The sequence below is a fragment of the Typopeltis vanoorti genome, chromosome 6, assembly GCF_054136105.1.
Source record: "Typopeltis vanoorti isolate ZY-2024b chromosome 6, IOZ_Tvanoo_1.0, whole genome shotgun sequence".
Lineage (NCBI taxonomy): Eukaryota > Metazoa > Arthropoda > Arachnida > Uropygi > Thelyphonidae > Typopeltis > Typopeltis vanoorti.
In genome coordinates this window covers 3680905-3702680 of record NC_143554.1, presented here as the reverse complement: position 1 = coordinate 3702680, position 21776 = coordinate 3680905, and the positions used below count along the sequence as shown (strand labels likewise).

The 21776-nt window shown below is 35.6% G+C and overlaps 1 protein-coding gene across 1 annotated transcript in view; it reads left to right on the top strand.

The window, feature by feature from the left end:
- LOC150105253 (methylmalonyl-CoA mutase, mitochondrial-like) overlaps positions 1–21776 on the top strand; it is a 429676-nt gene that overhangs the window by 117003 nt on the left and 290897 nt on the right. The window contains exons 7-8 of the mRNA XM_090394648.1: positions 4897–4976; positions 15845–15976. Coding sequence (XP_090250774.1) covers positions 4897–4976; positions 15845–15976 — 212 coding nt within the window. The remainder of the gene's footprint in view (positions 1–4896; positions 4977–15844; positions 15977–21776) is intronic.

Below are 21776 nucleotides of genomic sequence, written 5' to 3'. Positions count from 1 at the left end.
CTGGAGGAAGTAGGGGAGACAAGAGATCTGGGAGTGATGATTGATAGAAAACTGAAATTCAGGGAGTATATTGCAAAGGTGGTGAAGGTAACCCTGAGGATTGCTGCAATACTGAGAAGGACACTGACCTGCAGAGATAAAAGAGTTATCATTCCGTTGTTTAAGACCCTGATCAGACCACACTTGGACTATTGTTCTCAAATTTGGTCCCCAGAATTTGAAGGGGATAAATTAACTGTGGAAAGGGTACAGAAGCGGATAACAGAGATGGTTTCAGGGCTGTACAATATCAGTTGTACAGTCCTGAATAGAATATAATGAATAGAATGAATAGAAGCAGAATACCTAAACAAATTCTAAATTACCACCCAAAAGGTACTCTATGCAGAGGAAGACCATTAAAAAGATGGAATTGAGTCCAGAACAGGCCACTTGGCCTATAAGCCTGGAAAGGAAGAAGAACAATATCAGTTGTGAGGATTGGCTAAGGGAATGTGGACTGCAGAGTTTGGTGAATAGAAGAAGGAAAGGTGATATGATCGAGACGTTTAAACTGTTGAGAGGCACTTACAAGGAGAGGTCTTTATTGGAGAGTTCTTTCGCTTGGTGGTACAGCGAGAAGGAGCAATGACAAGGGGCCCTCCCTGGAAGTTATGAAAGGAAGCTGTGAGCTAGAGGATAAGGAGTGGTTTCTTTGCTTGGAGGGTGGTTGAGCCATGGAATGCATTGCCTGAGAGAGTGGTGAGAGCAAGAACAGTCAATGAGTTCAAGGAGTGGTATGATAGACTTTGTGTTTCCTAAGAAGGACCTCCCACGATGAATCTCTTGACTCCATCGAGGCCTGAATAATAATAATAATATTAAAATTGCTAAAAAATATGGTGTTATCAATACCCTTGTCAATAGAGCTTCCAATCTCTGTTCTTCCCAGGCTGAACTTACAGCTGAACTCTCCTTTATTCGCCAGATCTACTTGTCCATTTGTTACAATGCCAAAGAGATCAATAAATTAATTTTTCCTCCCATTCCTCTCAACATGCAGACTATGGTAATGTAAAATTTCTTTATTTTATAATTATATATTGCATAACTCTCTTGTTAATTTCTCTATTCCCTTTTCCCTTATACTCCTTGCTAAATAAGATCTTTTGCAGCACCTTTTTATATAATCCTCAGTGGCCCTATTTTTAATAAAGATCGTGTGCAGAACCTTCAAACAAAGAGAATGCTTCAAGCTAGAGCCAATTTCTCCCTGATTGAAAATCTGGTATCAAATCCTTTTCGGAACTAAGAGAATTTGTTTGTTTAGCTGCGCCATCTTAGTTCCTATACAAGATAGAATTTCTTATCAGAGATATGATTCACAGATTATCACGATTTCCAAAACTATCAGAATTACTCAAGCCATTACTAATTTTCTTAACTGCAGTTGTAACCGTTTCCTATCTTGAACTCCCGCGCTTCTTACATATACAGGTTCTATAATTAAAGAAGGTGGTGCATTGACTTAAATGATCAGACATGTATTTTGGGTTAAAAGACAAATTTATTCATACTAAATACGATACATGTTAAACAAAACTTAAACTAGTTGAAAGGTTCTCAAAATTAAATAAGCTAAACTAACACACAAGATAAGGTTCACAATGGGTATTTTTCATCAGATGATATATAACAAAATCTGATATATATAACAAAATCTGATATATATAACAAAGATCTTAAAGGAATAGGTGCTAAAGTCCTGAATTCTGCTTTAACGAGTCCGATTACAAATTTTATACACAATTGCTCGCCCTGGCTTCAAGATATTATACAATAAGACATAAACTCTACTTTACCAGCCTGACAAATTCAATTAGACGATATTTCTCATTTTGTTCCTTTAGACTTTCTTCCGATCGTTTCCTTGTCTTTCAATTCCTTGTTCCTTGTCTTGACCAGTCGATAATTCTTTGGACACGTGCTTCTTTCTAACCTTATGCTCAGGAACCCATCAGACACAAATGTGCGCTTGGTGCTACTCAAAACCTTGGCATTTGCTGTTCGTCTCATTGCATTGGATACTATGCTTGGACAAGCCCGCTACTTAGCCACATCACTTAACTTAGGAAAGTTAAGTGATGTGGCTAAGTAGCTTACTCATTCCCGTCACATCGAAGCAACTACCCATGGAAAACTGCAGGGGACAGCCAACACTCAAAACTTGAACGAGTTGAAAAATAACCACCAAAAAAAAGCCTTGAACTAGCGTCGCTAAAACTTTTATAGGCTCTGCATCTGTTCTCCCCATTACGTCATTGATTTTGCAGGCACCACCCAAATTTTGCACATCGCACCTTCTCTTCTCATTGCGTCTTTGCGAGGTTAGTTTACACGTGCCTTTGATTCGTATCGCAGTCTGCCCACAGTCATGTTATTAATCGGATTATGATTGTTTACGCTAAACTTTGACCTTCTTGTTACAAAGTCACCTTTACAATACCTTATTTTCTTGTCGTTATTTAAGGACCATTTACAATCTTACATAAAATTTTTACATGAAAAGACTATTAATACTATATGTACAAAGATTCAACTATCATCTATATTACAAGGCATTTTTTTTTTCAGGAAGATTTTGCATCTCAGCTAAATCCCAAATGAAATACTGAAAGACAATTTAAGTGTTCATTCCAGATTTAACAGTAATACTGTTAATTAAATCATTGTTAATTAAATCTGGGTCACTTCAGAAAAAATAGCCAGAACTCTAAAAAATACAATCGTTGCTGCATTCAAACCTTAGCTGAAGCTAGCTTCCTTCATTCACTCTCCCAAGAATTCTCTACATTCTCTCTCTCCCTCTAGATGTTGAGAAAGTTCCTTATTCTTGCAGCTTAACATATTATTGTCAGACTGAGAGATCTGCTAACATCCACCTAGAAAAACATAAGAAATATATCTGCTGAAATAAGTATGTTCAGTCTGGTCTCTAGCTGACCATGGCGCAGAATGAAATGTACTTTATTTCACCACAACAAATACAAACTTGAGAGTTTTTTTTTTTTAAATCGGCAGAAGATTTAAAAAAATATATATAAAAAAATTAATAAATATAGTTGTATTAAACTTACCAAGATTTAAGAAACTTTAATTCTTAGTCTCCAACCCAAGTAAAGTAAAGTTAGCCAACAGTGCCCATAGAGGATGTTCTTCATAGGACTTTAGGCATTCAGCCTAATTTTACACTTATTGTTTTGTGCATTTTTGTGTGTTTTTGCAATTTTATTATTGTTTCCCTGATGTCTATATTTTCTGTCAGTGATATCTCACTGACAGAAAATATAGGATTGATTAAAACTTGTACTTAATTATTTATATGTGCTGTATTCATTCCATTAAACCTTATGAGTTCAGACCAGGACATAATAGTTGATTCTTACCAGTCTCTTCATAATTTTTGTTTATCATTCAGTCAGTGTTGCAGAGCGTGAGGTCTTGTGTACTGGACTTAAAATGGGCTGAGTGTTTGATATGTGACAAGGTATTGCTACTAGTAAAAGAAAGCACTTTTGCTAACTGTTTAGCTAGTTTGTAGGTGGGTGAGTCTATACCATCTACAATTGGGCATGGAGGTACATCCTCATTATTGATTTTTCGAAGTCCATAAATATGGGGGGTTGGGGTCTGGAATTGTAGGATTTAGTTTGTTGGTCACATCTGCTGGCTAGGAAGTGACATTTTATAGTGGTTTATGGATGGTTGTGATCTGTATGTGGGTGGGGTCATAATTTAGTTGGCGATAGGTGAATCAATCTTTAAGAAGGTCATTTTTTTATTATTATCTGTATAATTTAAAATAACAGTAGCATTACCCTTGACTGCTTTCAGGACTATATTATTTTTTGTTTTTATTTCTGAGATGTAGAAAGGCTTTGTATTCTCTGTTGGGCAGGTTACTTGCAGGAGGTTTCAACTGTGATAGCATGTTGGCTACATCAAACCTAATACATCAAGCCTAATATTGTTGGCCTCACAGGCAGGAAGGTTGTAGATTCCATGCCTGATCTGGATCATGAAATCTTCAGTTAGTATGTGTCTGGGCATGATGAAGTTTTTGCTGCAACTGAGTGCATTTATGATATCTGCTTTGAGGATAGTGGTGGATAGGTTAACAACATTGTTTTCGGGCAGTCTTGGAGGCATTGGTAATTTTTGTTTTTGAATTTCCAGACGTTTTGATGTGCTGACTTTTTTACTTTAGTGAATTCCTTGGCAGCTGATGCATTTGAGACATCTAAGAGGATCATCCAAAGGCTTGACATAGCCGACATGCTATCACAGGACACTCTACACCACTATACGCAACCATCATCTCCCCAATTTAATCCTTCAACCACCACTACCAAAATGATACTAACACCACCAGCAACACACAATGCCATCTACTGCCTACTACCAACATTGTATATTTTACCTGTATGCTGGATAAAAAAATCGGAGTTTCTGGGAGAAAAAGCCCTCCTATCCCCCATATCATATCATCTAACTCGCCTTCAAATGAAGAAAACCCCGATATTCTTCCAGTTGCACTATAGAGGTGATTAGTACTTTGCCATACGAAACTCATTTGCTAATTCTAGAGGCTATAATTATGTCTTTGTTATCATTATTGATGAATCCCTTTATTGTTATTTTTCTGGGGAATTAGAATGAATTTTTACATGGTGGGTTATTTAATCTGCAGTAACTCGATACACAGACAATTTATTTCCATTTCATATTTTGTCTGCCCGTCTTCTCATTTCACTTCATCTCTTCCCTCATTTTGACTATACCTTTGAAAATATATCAGAAAAAATTCTAAAAAATATTGTCGTCTAGTCTTCTGATACAGTTGTTTTCTCCTTCAAGGATTGAAAGCTGGTCTTAGTATTGATGACTTTGCACCCCGATTGTCATTTTTCTGGGGAATTGGAATGAATTTTTATATGGTAAGTTATTTAATCTGCAGTATATTCTCTACAGAGACAATTTATTTCCATTTCATATATTTTGTGCTTGTTAAATTTTAAGTAACAAATTAACTCCAAATTCCTTTCATCCTGTCTTTATTATTTATATGTCAGTTGAATATAAATTATATCATTTGGATTCTGTAAATAAAGTATCACATGTAGTAAACAACTTGTTTTAATAAATTTCATAATGAAACTTTTGTTTATATGCATCCCATAGAGTTCTAGGTTTAAACAACAACAACAAAAAAAAAAAAAAAAAAAAAAAAAAACGAGATATAAATGAATAATAAAGTAAATTATTATACTTGACATACAGGAAAACCTCACTTAACGCAATTAATTAATCTGTCAATTAATGTGCTCTTAAATGAAATCGCATTAGGCGAATGCAATAAACAATAGGAATAATTATAATTCATCCATCAATTAGCATAAATTTGCAAAAAAAAAAAATATATAAGCTATATTAGAGGATAAAATCATCAAAGCTAATAAAAATCAATTTCTTAAATTTTTATTTAGCATCTAAGCATTTTATCGAACTACTTAAAAAAAAAAAATCAAGTAAAGATGTTCAATACTCGATTTTTCATCTTGTCATGCAATTTGTGATAGCTAGTGACCGCTTTATCAAGATTTTGGTGGGGTTCGAAGCTTCGTTTCATAATAGGATCAGCATTAAACAAAATTTTTCTAGCATGCTCAATGTGATTGAAAACTAGCTCAAGTTTTTTTGCAGTTAGCTTCTTAGTCATAACATTCTCTTCTTGTTCGCACTCCTTATTTTCTTCATATGCATGCCATTCTTCTAGTTAAAGGAGATCATTCTCAATTATAAATTAAAGATGCCAAGAAATTATATTCTTGGTTTAATCCTTTATCCAAGTGTAAGCAAACAAAGTTTGTGCCTGAAGTATTTTCAGTACAGGGCAACTCGTATATAGAAACTAATGACTTCACGTCACTTGCCTTAGTATCCCATAATGCAAAGCATATATCCTTATAGACATGCATAATGCTATTCATTATACAGTATTTTAATAATAAGGTGGAACACCTTTTGGCTACTCTTATATGAAAATATGACTTCTGCATTATTTCAACCATGGTATCACCTCTGGGTCTTGCTCCCAGTGATGAGACCTTAATAAAGTTTAAAACTGGTCTGGGTAGTGACCCTTTCCATTATACATGTCCATAAGGACATGTACTTTCTTTTAGGAAGTACAGTATTTTTATGGGCACAAAGAAATGCCACTTAGCATGTGCATGCAGGTACACTAGCAGGAAGGCAAGCATAGAGTATGAAAGATAGACTCCTACAGTCCTAACCTGCAGCCTCTTTGGGGCAGTTATGGAAACTCACTGAAGGTCTCAAAATAATGGTTTCTTATATTTTGGATAAAGTGAGGCAGCCAAATTTGTTCAGATTATTGAATGCTATGTGCAGATTCTAGAAATAATCTCCAATTTGTATCCATTCCTCTATAAAAGAAAAGTTTTCCTTCCCATCTGATCTAGTGCTTCATGTCTGTGGCACGGTCTGTGACTTCAGATTCATATCAATGGCATGGATATGAATCATCAGATTCAAAATTTCCTCCCTTTTATGCAGGAACAGATACAAATCAAAGAGATTATTTCTAGAATCTGCTTGCTAGAATTGGCTGCCTCATTTTATCTGAAATATGGGAGGCCACTATTTTGAGACATCTTGTGAGTTTCTATTGCTGCATCGCTAGAGGATGCATTTGAGACTGTAGGATCCTGCCTACAGTTTTTGTGTTTCTTTATGCCCATGAAGATGCCTTGGTGACCAAGGTGAAATATTGGCATAGTAATTTATTAGCTAAATAAATTTAGTTACTAATTATTATCTGTGTACAGTGTTTTCTCCAATAAAATTCAGCACAAGTGATAATCATCATTTAAGTATCTATACCAGTTAAGGACAAACACCGAAATGTCACTTAGTTGAATAACCTCAGCTGAATTGTTAGGCGCCATCAGCATAAGAAGCACAAATGGAAAACAGGTGGAGCTAGTAGGAAAAAAGCTACATAAATGTGATTTCAACATATTTGATCTTAATGTGGCAAAAAAGACAAAAAGTTGCAATACTTCTAAATTAATGATGCTGTTATATTCAGACAGTACTTACTAACTTATCCTCTTCATGGCTACATGGGACAAAAGTCTGAGACATGTTTCTTCCAGATAACTCTGTCCTGAGCCACCAGTTTGGCTTCACTTTGTCTCTTCTAGCCAGCCAGTCATCTTTCCTTTTCTGTCATCCTTTCCCTTTTCCATTCCTCTTCTGGGATCCATGTCAAAGCCGCCTTTAAGAATCACTACTGTCGCATTCTCAATATGTGTCCAATCTATTTCCATCTCTATTTTTTATTTCATCAGATGCTTTTTTGCACAGTGAGCTTATATAAGTCATCATTTGTTATATATTGGGCAGAATGTTTTGAATATTTTACACCGACATAAACTATTTGAAACGGTTTGAAAACTATTTAATATAGCTTCCTCTCTTTTGGTCAGCTTCCATGTCTGACCATTGTTTTTTTAAGGTATTTTAAAGATTTCCAATTACTTTATTTTCTGAAAGTAGTACTTGCTTTTCTCAGTCTTTGCATTATATCCCTGTCAGTTCTGCCTTCGATATCTGCATTTGTCCCAATTATGTAAAATTGCAAACTTCTTTTATAGCATGCTAATTTATTTTGATCTTTTTTGTGGCATTTGCTGTTTCATTTAAACACTTTTGTTTTAGTTATATCTATTTTAAGACGAACCATTTCAGCTATTTTATACAAGTCTTCCGAGTTTGTTTGTATATCATTGTATTTTGATGATATCAACAATATATCATCAGCATAATCTAGATCTTCTAACTGTGACGTAGGATTCCATTTAATTCCTCTTCTTGCACCTGCAACTTTTCTCATAATCCAAATGATGACTATATTGAACAATAACCCAGACATTACGCCATCCTGCCTTACACCGGAGCGTATCTTAAACCATTCAGATGTTGCTTGCTATGCAATAACACAACTTTTACTTCCCTTATACATTTCATTAATTATTCTCACATATTTCTCAGGAATTCCATAACTTTTATTAATTAACTATAAAACTTTTCTGTTAGTATTGTCAAATGCTTTAGTAAGATCTATAAAATTTAGGTATAATGGGCTTCTAATTTCTATGCTTTGTTTAATGATGTCCCTTAAAGTCAAAATGTGATGCACAGTACTCCCATCTGTTCTCAAACCAAGTTGTTCATGCCTTAATATATATCTTCTATACTTCATTTTTAATCCTGTTTATCAATTCTACAGAAAAATTTTGTAGGTAATGGGAGAAGGCTAATTCTCCTTCGGTTCTCCTTCAGGATTATAATTATCATTACTTCTTTCCATTGTTTAGGTATCTTTTCAGTCTCTAGCACATTGTTAAAGATCAGTTGCAGTTTATCGGCAGCAGCATTTCTCTCTTACATTCATTATTTCATTTTTAGATATAGGTTCTGATGTTATATCTAAAGTTATGCTTACAGGAGATTCTTCCATTAATGAACTTCTGATTATGTCTGTTATATGTTTTCTATATTTAAAATCTTATCAAAGTGTTCTTTACATCTTCTAACAATCTTATCCTCTTCAGTTAGCAGCAAACCAGATTTTTATCTCTTATACCATTTACTTGCTTTTTTTCTTCAGAGCATATTTTCCTTGTCATCTCGTAGAGTCTTCCAACAAACTCTAATGTTACAGCTTTTTGTGCTTCTGCCAAACTGTCCATATAATTCCTTTTATTCATTCTTGCAAACATTTTAACTAACTTGTCTTTCTCTCTATAAGTACTGAAATTAATCTCTTTAACTCTTTGGGATTTAGCACTTTTAAACATCATTTTAACTTTATGCCTCTCTTCTATGAGTCTCCAGGTCTTGTCTTATAACCAGTCCTTGTTCTTTTTCCAAAAATAATCTCTTGCAACCTCATTATATACCATTTTAAAATTTTTCCATGACTTTTCAATCATGTTTTCTGAACTGCCTACTGTCTCACCTAGTTTCTCATTTTTCAAAATATGAAATAAATTTTTTATCAGAATAGAAAATGTTTTCTTAATTTCATTCATTTTTAATTTAGACATGTCATATTTATCCTCCCATTCTGATTTCTTTTTTTTTTTTTAATCCCATGCAGTTTTAATTTAATTTTGGCTGTTGCTAAGTAGTGGTCAGCTCCTCATCTTATTTTAACATCTAAGAGTGAACTCCTAAAATTATCCTTGACCGCAGTGTAATCAGTTTGGGTTTTGGTTTTACTGCAATAATGAAATCTAAAACGGGTGACATTTTAATAAATAATCATTCTGATAAATATTAAATAAAAATGTATTTATAGTTTTCCATTCAAAACCTGAAGATAAATTTTATAAATGGCAGAAAATTTTAAGAAAAGTGATGTGGGCAGATTTCAAAATGAGAGAGTTGGACACTAACTTATTTGTGCCTATGGTCCCATACTAAAGAAAGGGAGAAATGAAAACTTCATCTTTGTTGGAGATCTAAACAACAGTGTAGGAAATGAATGCCAAGCATATAGAGATGTTTTGGGAAAGTTTGAAGAAAAGAGCAAAGATAATAATAATGGTAAGACCCTGCTGAATTTTTGTTCAAAACATGGACTAGTCAATATCCCCACCACCTTGTTCCATCATAAAAATGCATGAAGAAAAGACAATAAACAAGAAAGGTTTTATTGATTATGTAATTGTTAATAGTGATCTCTTCAGACAGATTCAGAATACATGAGTGCACAAGAGATTTGAAATATTAAATGATCACCATTTAGTTTTTTGAACATTTAGATATAAAAGTAGTCACTAAACTGTATTTCTTCAGAATTGTGGAAATCGGTTCTGAAATGCTTGAAATGTTGGGATTGGAACTCAATGTACTATTTCCTTGTTAATTAGGTTAGGTTTAGTTTGTAGAAGTCAAACAGATGTTGTGTAGTTCTTTCTGAGAAGCTACTTAATTTCATATATCGTTTGATATTTAAAAGTTTTTCCTGTAATTGATGAGGAGTTGAACAAATAGAGTTAGCACATTGAATTAAAGATTTTATAATTCCTGTCTTTTGAGAAGGATGGCGTGCAGATTCCTGAAGTATGTAGTGTCTAGTTAAAGTGGGCTTTCAATACACTGATGTTAATTCACCTGATGGTGAGCGGATGAGAAGAATGTTTAGAAAGGATAATTTGCCGTCTCATTCAACTTCCATCCATCCATCAGTGGTCTTAACAGGCACTTAAGTGCCCATGACTTTCCAACTATTCTCGGACTTTGCAACTGTATCTCGAGGATAAGGTGGTTAGCCCTATGCTTCTCAGAGTGTCCTATGTCTGTAGATGCTTGTGTTCACAGGGCTGGTTTGCCTGTTCTGGAGGATGAAAAAGCCGAATTTCTGGGTAAAAAAAAACCCTACCTCTGTATGAGACCAGATAACTTTTGTTGAAAGAGACTAGATAAAGGTTCCTCACATCACTGACAGGAATCGAACCCAGGTCTTTCCGACCAAAGGGCTTTGTCTATATTGACTGAGCTATGGAGGTGCTTTCAAATTCCATAGTGAATTTAAATTTAATACATGAATGCAAAGTATTTATAGTATCCAGAAACGGTGGTAAAGTTTCTTTATTGTGTGGCAACACTGCAAAAATGTTGTCAGTATACCGAAACCAAAACGAAGGTTGAGGGTGTATGGATGAGAAAAGGATGTCTTCAAGATGCTCTAAATAAAAGTTGGTAAGAGCAGGGGAGAGTGGACTTCCCAAGTCAGTTCCTTCCATTTGATTATAGAATTTGTTTTGATTAACCAAATCTGGAATGTATTCAGAATGTATTATGAAGTCAAACAGTTTTACTATATCTTGTGAGAATGTTTCAGAAAGTAGCTGCAATATCTCCTTAAGAGGTATATTGGTATATAGGGATTCTGTATCAAAGCTCTCTACAGTTATATGGTATCATTGGGGCATTATATCAAGCACTACTTAGTCTTTATTTGAGTTGTAAGTCAGCAGTTAGAATTGAAGGAAGTACAGGAAGATGGTTTAATGTTAAATCTGGTGTGAGACAAGGATGTACATTATCTCCTCTGTTATTCATTATCTATATGGATCACATTATGAAGTAAAGTGGTATTAAACATGATATCAAAATTGGAGATGTTAATGTCAGCTCTTTGCTTTATTGAGATGATGTTATACTTCTAAATAAATCTACTACAAGTCTGCAAGATTCTCTGACTAAATTGAATAGCTGTTGTAACAGATATGGTATGAAGGTCAGCAATAAAAAGACAAAGACAATGAAAATAGGCAGAATCATTGAAAATGTCAACTGTGTTGTGAATGGAGAACCTGTGGAACAAGTAAAACATTTCAGCTATTTAGGCACAATTTTTACTGAAGATGGTAAATTAAATATAGAAATAGACAACAGAATCAGCAAAGCTGGTATGGTGGGAAGTCAACTGAATAAATTCATATGGAATAAGAGAGAAATTAGTCGGAACACTAAATTAGCTGTATACAAGACAGTGTTCAAACCAGTTTTAACTTATGGATCTGAGAGCTGGGTCAGAAGTAAAACACTTGACCAAAGACTAGAGACCACAGATATGAGAGTCCTGAGAAAGATTATAGGCGTGAACAGATGGCATCAATGGCAATATCATATTAAAAACGAGGATATTAGGAAAGAACTTGACATTGTCAGCATCCAGGAATGCATTAGCAGAGCTAATCTCAGGTGGTATGGTCACTTATACAGAATGGGCGAGGAAAGATTAGCAAAACAAGTGTTCTCTGCCAGGTTGGCAGGAAAAAATAACCCAGAGGAAGACCAAGATATAGATGGATTGATACAATACAAAATGCCTTAGATAATAGAAATATAAGATCTGATAATGTTGGAGTCTTGACAAGTAACAGACTAATTTGGAGGAAAATTGTAGATGGTAAGTTAGTAATGATGTAAATTTTTCATGTAGTAATATCATATCCTGTACACCCCTTGAGGGTACTTGTCAGGAATTTGATGATGATGATGAATCAGAGCTCACCATAAGATCAGTTGGTTGTATGGAAACATTTTTTAAGTTTATCTAGGAAATCCAAGGAATTCTTTATGTATTCTTGTGGATAAGTAATACAACTTATGGCACAAGTTTCTCTAAGAGAATGAACTTCTGATATCTTAGATCTCTTTTCCTTTGCCATCAGTTCTTGATATATTTCAGAAGAACAAAATTTACAAACAAATACAGGGAACTGCTATGGGTTTCCCCCCTCAACCTTCTTGCCAATTTTTATATGTCCAAGAATCCAATTTACAATGGAAAAGGAAACTAACAATAGTTTATCCTTCCTAAACACATTAGTGACACGCCTTCCTCTCCTTCACTGTTTACAGAAAACATACTCACACAGTCATGTGAGTGGGCTTTCCCACTACCACCATCTCTCTCAACAATATGGCAACCTTAAAAAAAATATACTTGGAAAATATTCAGGAGAAATTTACCTTTAGCCATTCCACTAAAGATCAGATTCCTCCTCTCTCTCATTGCCTGGAGTATATAAAAGTGTCCTGTTCTGTAAGTTGGCATGCTTTGTATAGACAGGCAGATCAGTCACCATCCACTTAGATGAACACAAAACATGCATCTGCAATCATCATCATGGTCAATCTGATCTTGTGGACCATATTGGATATCCTTCACTGGATCTGGAAAAAAAACACCATTTTTATCACAGTAAATTTAAAAAAAAAAAGACTTTTTTTTTTAAAAATTTACAGGTTAAATCTGGATACCACCCACCTAGGGTCAGATCTACGTGTTTCATTTATTACCATGTTGCCCTGTGTGTTATAAGTGTTCATTTGTATATTCCTCTGAAGATTTCTCAGTGTCTGAGACAAAATGTTGGAAGAAGTAAAATAGTTGTTAGTCCTTTCTTAGTGCTTAATACTCCATTAAACCTCTAACGTGATATTTTCCAAGTACTTAAGCCTTAACATGGATATCTTGATCATTATTTATATATATTGATTAGCTTTCATACATTTTTCTCTGTCTCTTTCAGGCTTTCTATTAGCTGTTTCTGATAGGTGCTTTCAGTGTGCTTTGTTCTTTTCCATGACTGCATCTTTAACTTCTTGAGTGTTATTAGGCTCAGGTTTCTTTTATCTGTGCAGACAACTCTCACCATATGCTTCCCTAGCTGAATCAGTCAGTGTTTTTTTCAGTGCTTTTGAATGATGATCCAAGATTTGGTTCTTGTTTTCAAACTCTTTCATTTTTTTCTCTAATAATATTTGTATATATGGGTCTACAGCTCACTTCCGAAAGCTGCACAACTTTTTAAAATTTTCTAACATTTTTGCTTTCCATTGTCATGTTCACCTTTATCCTGCTCAAAACCAAAATCTGGCTTTGTTATCATATGTCAAGTGGTTATCATATTTGCTCCCCAACCAACAGGCTTTGGATTAATCCTGCCATAGGTGTGGATGTTTGTGATTGTCCTTAGGTGGGAGTTGAATTTCATCACCCCTGCTTATTGGAGACCTTAAGCAGCTTGAACATTTTCTATGTTTGTTCTCTAGAGCACGGTTTCCAGATTATGTAAAAAAAAAAAAAAAAGTTAAAAATACAAAAAATGCTATAGGTTTACCATTTCATGGGTAGGAGTCCTATAAAAATTTAAAAAAAAAAAAGGATCACTTCCTATTTCAAATTCCATTCATAATCATGTGTCCTGAACCAGTGTGAAGATATCACTATCAACAATAACAGTTAGTATGACTCTTATTTTTTATTTTCGTAGCAGTTAAAGGGTTAAATACTTACTATTAACCCCATCAAAATGCGTTGCAGTGTGTTGCATAATTTGTGTGTCTAAAGCGGCATATTGCCGAAATTTAAAAATACAATATAAAATAGTGGACTTTTATATCTATTTATTTATTTTTATTTTTTACGTTTTGCGCCCCAAACCTAGTTGCACCTGTGGCAGGCACCTCTTTTGTCACACCCTTGTTACGGCACTGTTATGCACACATCTTTTTATTGGAACATAGTTAGTGATGACTAGTCCATGTCCTGAAAAGAAATCTAGCATGCACTTACCATTATTATTATCTTTGCTCTCTTCTCCAAGTTTTCCCAAAACAATGTTATATGTCTGATATTCATTTTCTACTCTGCTATTTAAATCTTCAATAAGGACCAGTTATTTGTATTTTTCTTTATGTCAGCTGCCTTCCTTGTTATCTTGAAAAATTCCTCCACTTTTTCCTGTAGTATAACCTGTGGGATGGGCTGTATGTTCAGATGAGTTTCATCATCTGATTCTCAATTTTGAAATGCACTGATATTACTCTACTTGAAACTGCCTGCCAATTGAGAAGTTTATCTTCATGTGTTGAATGATATAGCTGTTCTTCCCCTTTTCTGATCAGTATTGCCCAAATATAAAATATTTAGTTTGCCCTTTGTCTTAGTAACACCAGTTATATCATCATGATACTTTTGGGTTCTTCTTTTTCCATTGATACAAAGAGGTGCTTATCTACCATTCTGCTGGCATTGAGCTGGAGTCTGTTTCCAGTAGCTGACTTTTCACTCTTTGCCATGGCTCCTGAAAGCTGCCAGATCTTTGTTTAATCAGGCAGTGCACTAGCTGGCTTGAAATTTCATCATGTTGTAGCATTATTTTGTTTTGGTTTAAGCCAATAAAGAATACAATTTAGTCAGCTACATTCCAGATTTCTAGCCCATCCATGTTTGCTCAGTATCCATCCATGTTGTAGATGCTTAATAGTAGCCACACCATATGAAGGTTTAAATTGGGCAGGGTCAGAAACCCATTCAGGATTTCTGACCTTATAATGCCCAATGCTGTATATGGTCCCTCACTACTTTCTCCAAGATCTTACTAACTACTGATGACACACAAACTGGCCTATAATTAGACACTTCCAGTCTGCTACTGCCCTTATGCAATGGCACCATCTTATCTTCCTTAGCTATACAACTTTTCTTAGAAGAAGCATTCATTTGTCTCTGACATATTTGGCATCCAAATAATTTTTATACAGCCATACTAAAAATAAGTGTTGATATGGTAATTTTAGAATAAGGAAAATAATAAAATCCTTGCTGATTTCTTCTTTCTTCTTGTAAAGAATCTGTATTATAATTGTCTTTAAATTATTCAGAAATTATCCTGTTTCAGTATTAATATTAAAAATTAATGCTGTTGTATTTTTTATTACTTTGAAAATGAACAAGTTTTATCCCTCAGTTTCACTGCTTCCATAGCACAATTGTGGATTCAATTCTACATTTACTTCACTTAAAAAAAGACCTGTGTTTGAACCCAACTGGAACATGAGAAACCTTTATAAGGGCTTTTTGTTACAAATGTATTTGCTAAATACTAAGGTGGCAGTGTTTTCCTGCAAAAAAATAGTCTTTACCTCACAAAATAGATAAATAGATAAATCATCTGAAGATCATGCAGTTAGCAGACATGTTATACTGACTTTGTGGCCTTAGTTGTCTTCACCTATAATTCCAATCAAACCAAATCCTGCTGCTAATTTTTCGTTTGAAGTATTATTGTTGATAGCTTTTTGTTACTTTAGCAGTCTCACTATATATGCAGTATGATAAATTATTAAAGTATGAATTAAAATAAATATATATTTTCTAATATGTATGTTTCAATCTTGTGTATTATAGGAAATTGCAAAAATGAGAGCAGCTCGTAGGCTCTGGGCTCATCTTATCAAGGAACACTTTAATCCAAAAAATCCGAAATCTATGATGCTTAGAACTCACTCACAGACATCTGGGTGGTCACTCACAGAACAGGTATTTCCATGCATGTTAAATTATATTAAATCCAGTTAAATATGAAAATTATCTCGGATATTAATAATAAAAGTGCATTCCATGCATCTCCGATCCATTGGCTATCAAACATTTGGTCTATTAAAGCAAGCAGTAACGTTGTTTCCCATCATCATTGATGACATCATTGATTATCACAATAGTTGTACACACTTTGCTACATTTAAGTGTTCTGATATGTCAGCATACATTTTTGTTTCGTTTCATGTCCTTTAAATTTCAGGTTGTCCAATTCAAATGCACATTGAACTGTTAAGAAATATTAAAATAAAAATTGAGAATAAAAGCTAACATAAAATGCAATGATTGGATACTCTGCTATGAAATCGTTAAATAGAAATAATAGAAAAATTATAAATGCATAGTAAATAAAAAATTTGGAAAACAACATTTGAAAATCTGATTCAGCAGTTTTCAGTGTGAATTTATGAATTCTGTATTTCAGAATTATTTATTTCATGATTTTAAAATTCACATAGAATTGGATCTCACTAGTTATACGAGGGTGGTTTCATAAGTTTCCGGCCTGACTAACTTTTAGAGGTGATAGAAAGAAAATAACTGTGTCACTTTTCGACATAATCTCCCTTTACTTTAACCAACTTTTCACATTTTTGAATTAATATTTCTATGCCCTTGAAAAAAATAGTTTGTACTTTTGTCTGCAAAGTGGCCTAAAACTACATCTTTCACTTCATTGTCATCTGCAAATTTTTTTCCTTGAAGGTCTTTCTTCAGTTCCAAGAAGAGGTAGTAATCACTGGGTTCTGGGCTTTATGGTGGGTGTTCAATCTCCTGGAAGCCACAGTCCTTCACTGCAGCCTTTGACAATAGCTGTATGTACTGGGGTATTGTCGTGAAGTAGGCGCACACCATGACTCAGCATTCCTCATCTCTTCTCCTTTATGGCATCATGCAGTTTGTGCAGGAGTGAAGCATAATATATTGCATTCACGGTGGTATTTCTTTTCTCGAAGTTAATCAAGAGAATTCCACAGCAATCCCAAATGAGGATCATAATAAAGGACCATGATTTAATCCCCAGTAACAATGGATTCCAGCACTTCTCTCTGATTCCTTTGACAAAGCTCTAAAAACTTGCCAGAAGGTCACATGATGCTCTTTCTGAATTGAAGAGAGAAGTTGGGGCACCCACCTTACACTGACCTTCATCATTTGAACCTTCTTTTGAATGATGCAAAAGACAGTTGTTATAGAAAGCCCTAACCTTGTTGAGATTTCTTTGGGGCTTCAGCTATCTGTCATTGAGCAGTTCCTCCTCAACAAAGAGACATTTTTCTCAGTCATCACTTCCACAGGCCGACCATCACGAGAATCATCTCTTCGATGCTCTCACTCTTCCTAAGTGAAACTGTTTAGCCCATTCCTTCACAGGGAAGGAGATATGAAGGAGAAGTTTCCCCATAAATGCAATCCAATCGCTGTTTGATAACACTTGTTTCATAGCCTGCCACATGTTAGTCAAATGAGTGCCTCCAACTGAATGATGCAGTTCATTCAACTACTAAACTCTCCATAGATGGTGCTATCTTCACGCATGGTGTTTTAAAATTGACACGAATTTTGTATGTCAGGCCAGAAACTTTTGGAACCTACCCTTAATTAGAGAAAATATGTTGCATTGTATATAGCATTACAAAAGATTATTACTATTATTACGGGCGACTCCAGGGAGTCCTTAGCCTCATCGAGGGAGGCCCTAAACATCATGTCCACACAACTATACGACATTCTCAGAGTATCTATCATACCTTGCCTTGAACTCACTCACCATCCTAGCACCCACAACAGACTCTGGCAACTTATTCCACTCATTTACCACTCTAAAAGTAAAGAACCCAGCTCTAACACCCCTGCTAACCACACTCTTGCCCAGCTTCCATAGGTGTCCCCTAGTTCTCCCACCACCAGTCCTGATCTCAAAAATATCCTCTAAGTTAATATAGAAATCCTTTAGCAATTTGAATGTCTAAATCATATCTCTCGTTTTCTGCCTATCAACTAATTTCTACAACCCACAAATCTTCAACCTGTTCTCATATGGTTCATTCCATAGACCTGCTATCATCGTAGTCACTCACCTGTGGATCCTCTCCACCTCCTCTCCATCAAGAAGGAAACTAGGTGACCAAATCTGGGCACAGTAGTCGAGATGAGGTCTTATCAAGGCTTGGTACAGAGGTACAATACCTTGCTTGTCTCTGCTCATCAAGGTATTTTTTGACAACCAAGTGAGTTGATGAGCTGATTTAGCTACTTTTGCAATGTGTCCCCTAAACTTCATCTCCCTATCCACCAACATTCCCAATTCCCTGGCCTCATCAATCTCCCGGAGTACAGTTCCGCCAATGTGGTATACTGCTGCTAATCGTTTCACCCCAAAATGCATAACCTTACATTTTGTCACATTAAATTGACATCCATTCTTCTTAGCCCAGAACTCCAATCTATCTAAGTCACCCTACAAAACTTTGACATCTTCTGCATTCACTATCGCCCTACCCAACTTTGCATCATCAGCGAACAAATGAACTGTTCCACTTAGATCCTTCCCTATATCGTTAATGAACAAATTAAACAGCAGTGGTCCAAGAACAGAACCCTGCGGCACACCACTAGTCACAGGCCATCTTTTGGACTCAACTCCTGAATAAACTACTCTTTGATATCTCTCCATCAACCACCCACCTATCCATCTCACCAACCCTATATCCATTCCCATATGTTGTAGTTTACGGATTAGAATTCCATGTAGTATCCTGTCAAATGTCTTTGCCAGGTTCAACAGTATCACTGTAAACCCATTACCCTTATCCAGTTCAGCTGTCACTGTGTTATAAAACTTGAGCAAGTTACTGAAGCATGATCTACCCTTCGCAGAGCCATGCTGTCCTCCATACAGTATCTCATTTTCATCAATCCATTCCTGTATTTTTCCATTGATTACTTTCTCCAAGACTTTGACAACGACTCCTGATATGCTGATCGGTCGGTAATTTGCAACTGTAGTCTTGTTTGTATTCTCCTTTATGCAGTGGAACTATTTTCCCCTCTTTCCACACCTTCGGGACTAAACCAGACCCAAGACTCAGATTAAACGACATGGTTAAGGGCACTGATAATTCTTTAGCTGCTTCACGCAAGACCCGTGCCGGTATACCATCCAATCCCACAGATGTATTCACATCAAGGTTGTGTAATAGACTATTCACCTCCACTTCATTCATCACAATTCCTGTATAAATTAATGGTTCCTTCATTTTTTCAGTGTCACCACCTGGATGATATACTTTTGCAAAGTGCTCGCTCAGTAACTCCACTATATCGACTGATTCAGTGACCTCCTTATATTACCTTGCAGTAGGATGACAAAAGATCCATAGACATGATTTATAGCATCTCCTATTGCTGTGTGGAAGTTAGCATCTTTATAGAGTAAATAAAACCATTAATTTAATACTGTTTAAACACTATTGTGTTATTCAACTTCGTTCATTTCTTTCTTGAAGATGAATCCAAAATGTGTTATTTAATTAGTATTTAACTTGTAGTAAACTGACTGTTTTATTTTTGGTGCTGTATAGACCTGCTGCTTTAAAATACAGATACACCACTGATTTTTCAGCAACAGATGGTCCAGAACTTCTTTACAGATAAAATTATGGGAGTGCACTTGAAATTCCTGTAACCCTGATGCAGTTAAGCACATGCCAACAACACAGTGTGACTGTAGTGAAGGATGGATTTAAAGTTTTAAGAAGTGTCGTGGAAATTCTATTCATAATTTATGATGGAAAATGGTCAGCAGACCACAAAGGAGTGTATGTGGACAAATTTGGCAAACTTATACTGCACGATTGCTGCAGTTTCGAGCAAGTGTAAACTGCAGTTGAAACAGCATTATATTTGCGATGCACACTCCAGAGAGCATTAATGGTGGTGGTCCTAAACATAATAAACTTGCAATTATACCAACTTAAAATGGCTATATGGCACGACAGTGGGTCTCGCCTCTAGCCAAATTTTGTATGGAATATTTTGAAAATCAAGCACTCAGTACAGCTACACATAAATTAGTGGTCTCACTATGATATATAGATGAAATTAAAGATGCCAGGAAATTACACTGCTTGGGAAGAGGTCAACAGACATCCCCATGTGCAAGGTGCATATCATGCCATGTAATGAGTCACATGTTTGTAGCCAGTATAAATTGGAGGAATATGATGCTCCCAAGTCAATGCAATTGTCCAGGCGAAATGGCTGCGAGAAGGGAACTAACGGAGTTTGAAAGAGGCATTGTGATAGGATGACATGTTGTAGTCCAATTATTCGGCAAATTGTTCACAAATTGAGCCATCCCAGGTCAACAATCAGCGATAGCATACTGAGATGGAAACACAGGGAGTTTTTTCATCTAAAAATGCAAGTGCTACCTGCAGTGAATCCCCCACCACACTCATCGAATGTGAACATAGGATGCTACAAAGGATAATATGTAAGAAATGCCATTTGTCAACCGATACATTGAATGCAGAGTTCTGGGCATTGACCAGAACACAAATCTGCACAAAAACATTCTGAAACAAACTAACAGATAAGCTTAGGTGTTGATGGTTATTCATGACTTATTTCTTATTTTTCACGGTATTAACAACACCACAAACACTTTTATCAACAAAGATGTTTTATTAACGCTAATATTTTGCTGATTTTCAACTCAGCATCATCAGAGCACAACACACTTGTAAACGCAGCAGTGAGTGAGTGAAACAATATAATTGCAAAAGACAAAAGATCTAAGGTCCTATTTCTTGGCGCCCCTCTAGTGAAAAAAAAAAAAGCAGTTATCCAGGAGTTTAGGATAACCGTCTCCCAAATTTTTGGCAAATTAATGCAACCATATTTGTTAAGGTTGGGAGAATTCTTCAAAGCCATTGCTGACTCAAAAAATAATCTTTCAGATCTATAACGACTCCTAAATAGCACATTCGTTTTCCTCCATCTAATCCTGTGTGAAGGAGTGTCCAAAGTGTGGTCTGCCAGTCCCGACTTGCCGTAGTAATAGTAGCGAATGTATCTTTCATGTTCTTCCAGGCGGATGTTCACTGATCTTCCTGTTTGCCCATAATAGGCCAAGTCACAGTCGCATGGAACTTCATACACTCCTGGGTATGCTAAAGGGTGAAGTTTATCCTTAGGCGAGCGGATCAGAGTTGCCAGCTTGACATGTGGTTTGAAAGTGGTGCGAAGGCCATGTTTCAACAATACTTTGGCTATCTTTTCCGATGTACCTCTGATATAGGGAATAGAAATGGTCATGTTGTATTTTTGTGTATTAGGGGAGGGCAGAGTAATGGGCCTATGTAGTATTTTATCTATTTTGTAGGGATTGTAGCCGTTGGCTAAGAACGTATGGCGCAGGTATTGGAGTTCAGTGGTCAGAGCTGTATCGTTAGAACAAATGGCTCTGGCTCTGTGTGTAAGTGTTTTTAAAATGCCGTACTGTTGGACTGGATGATGATGTGATTGTTTATGTAGGTATCTTCCTGTGTGTGTGTAGGCTTTCTGTAAATAGAAAAAGATAGTGATCCATCTGAAAGGCGGGTGACTAATGTGTCAAGAAATGGTAAACAGTTATTTGATTCTTTTTCTACTGTGAAGTGAATTTTGGGGTGTTGGCTGTTTTAGGTAGGTGACAAAAGCATCCAAAGTGTCTTGTCCATGGGGCCAGATGGCA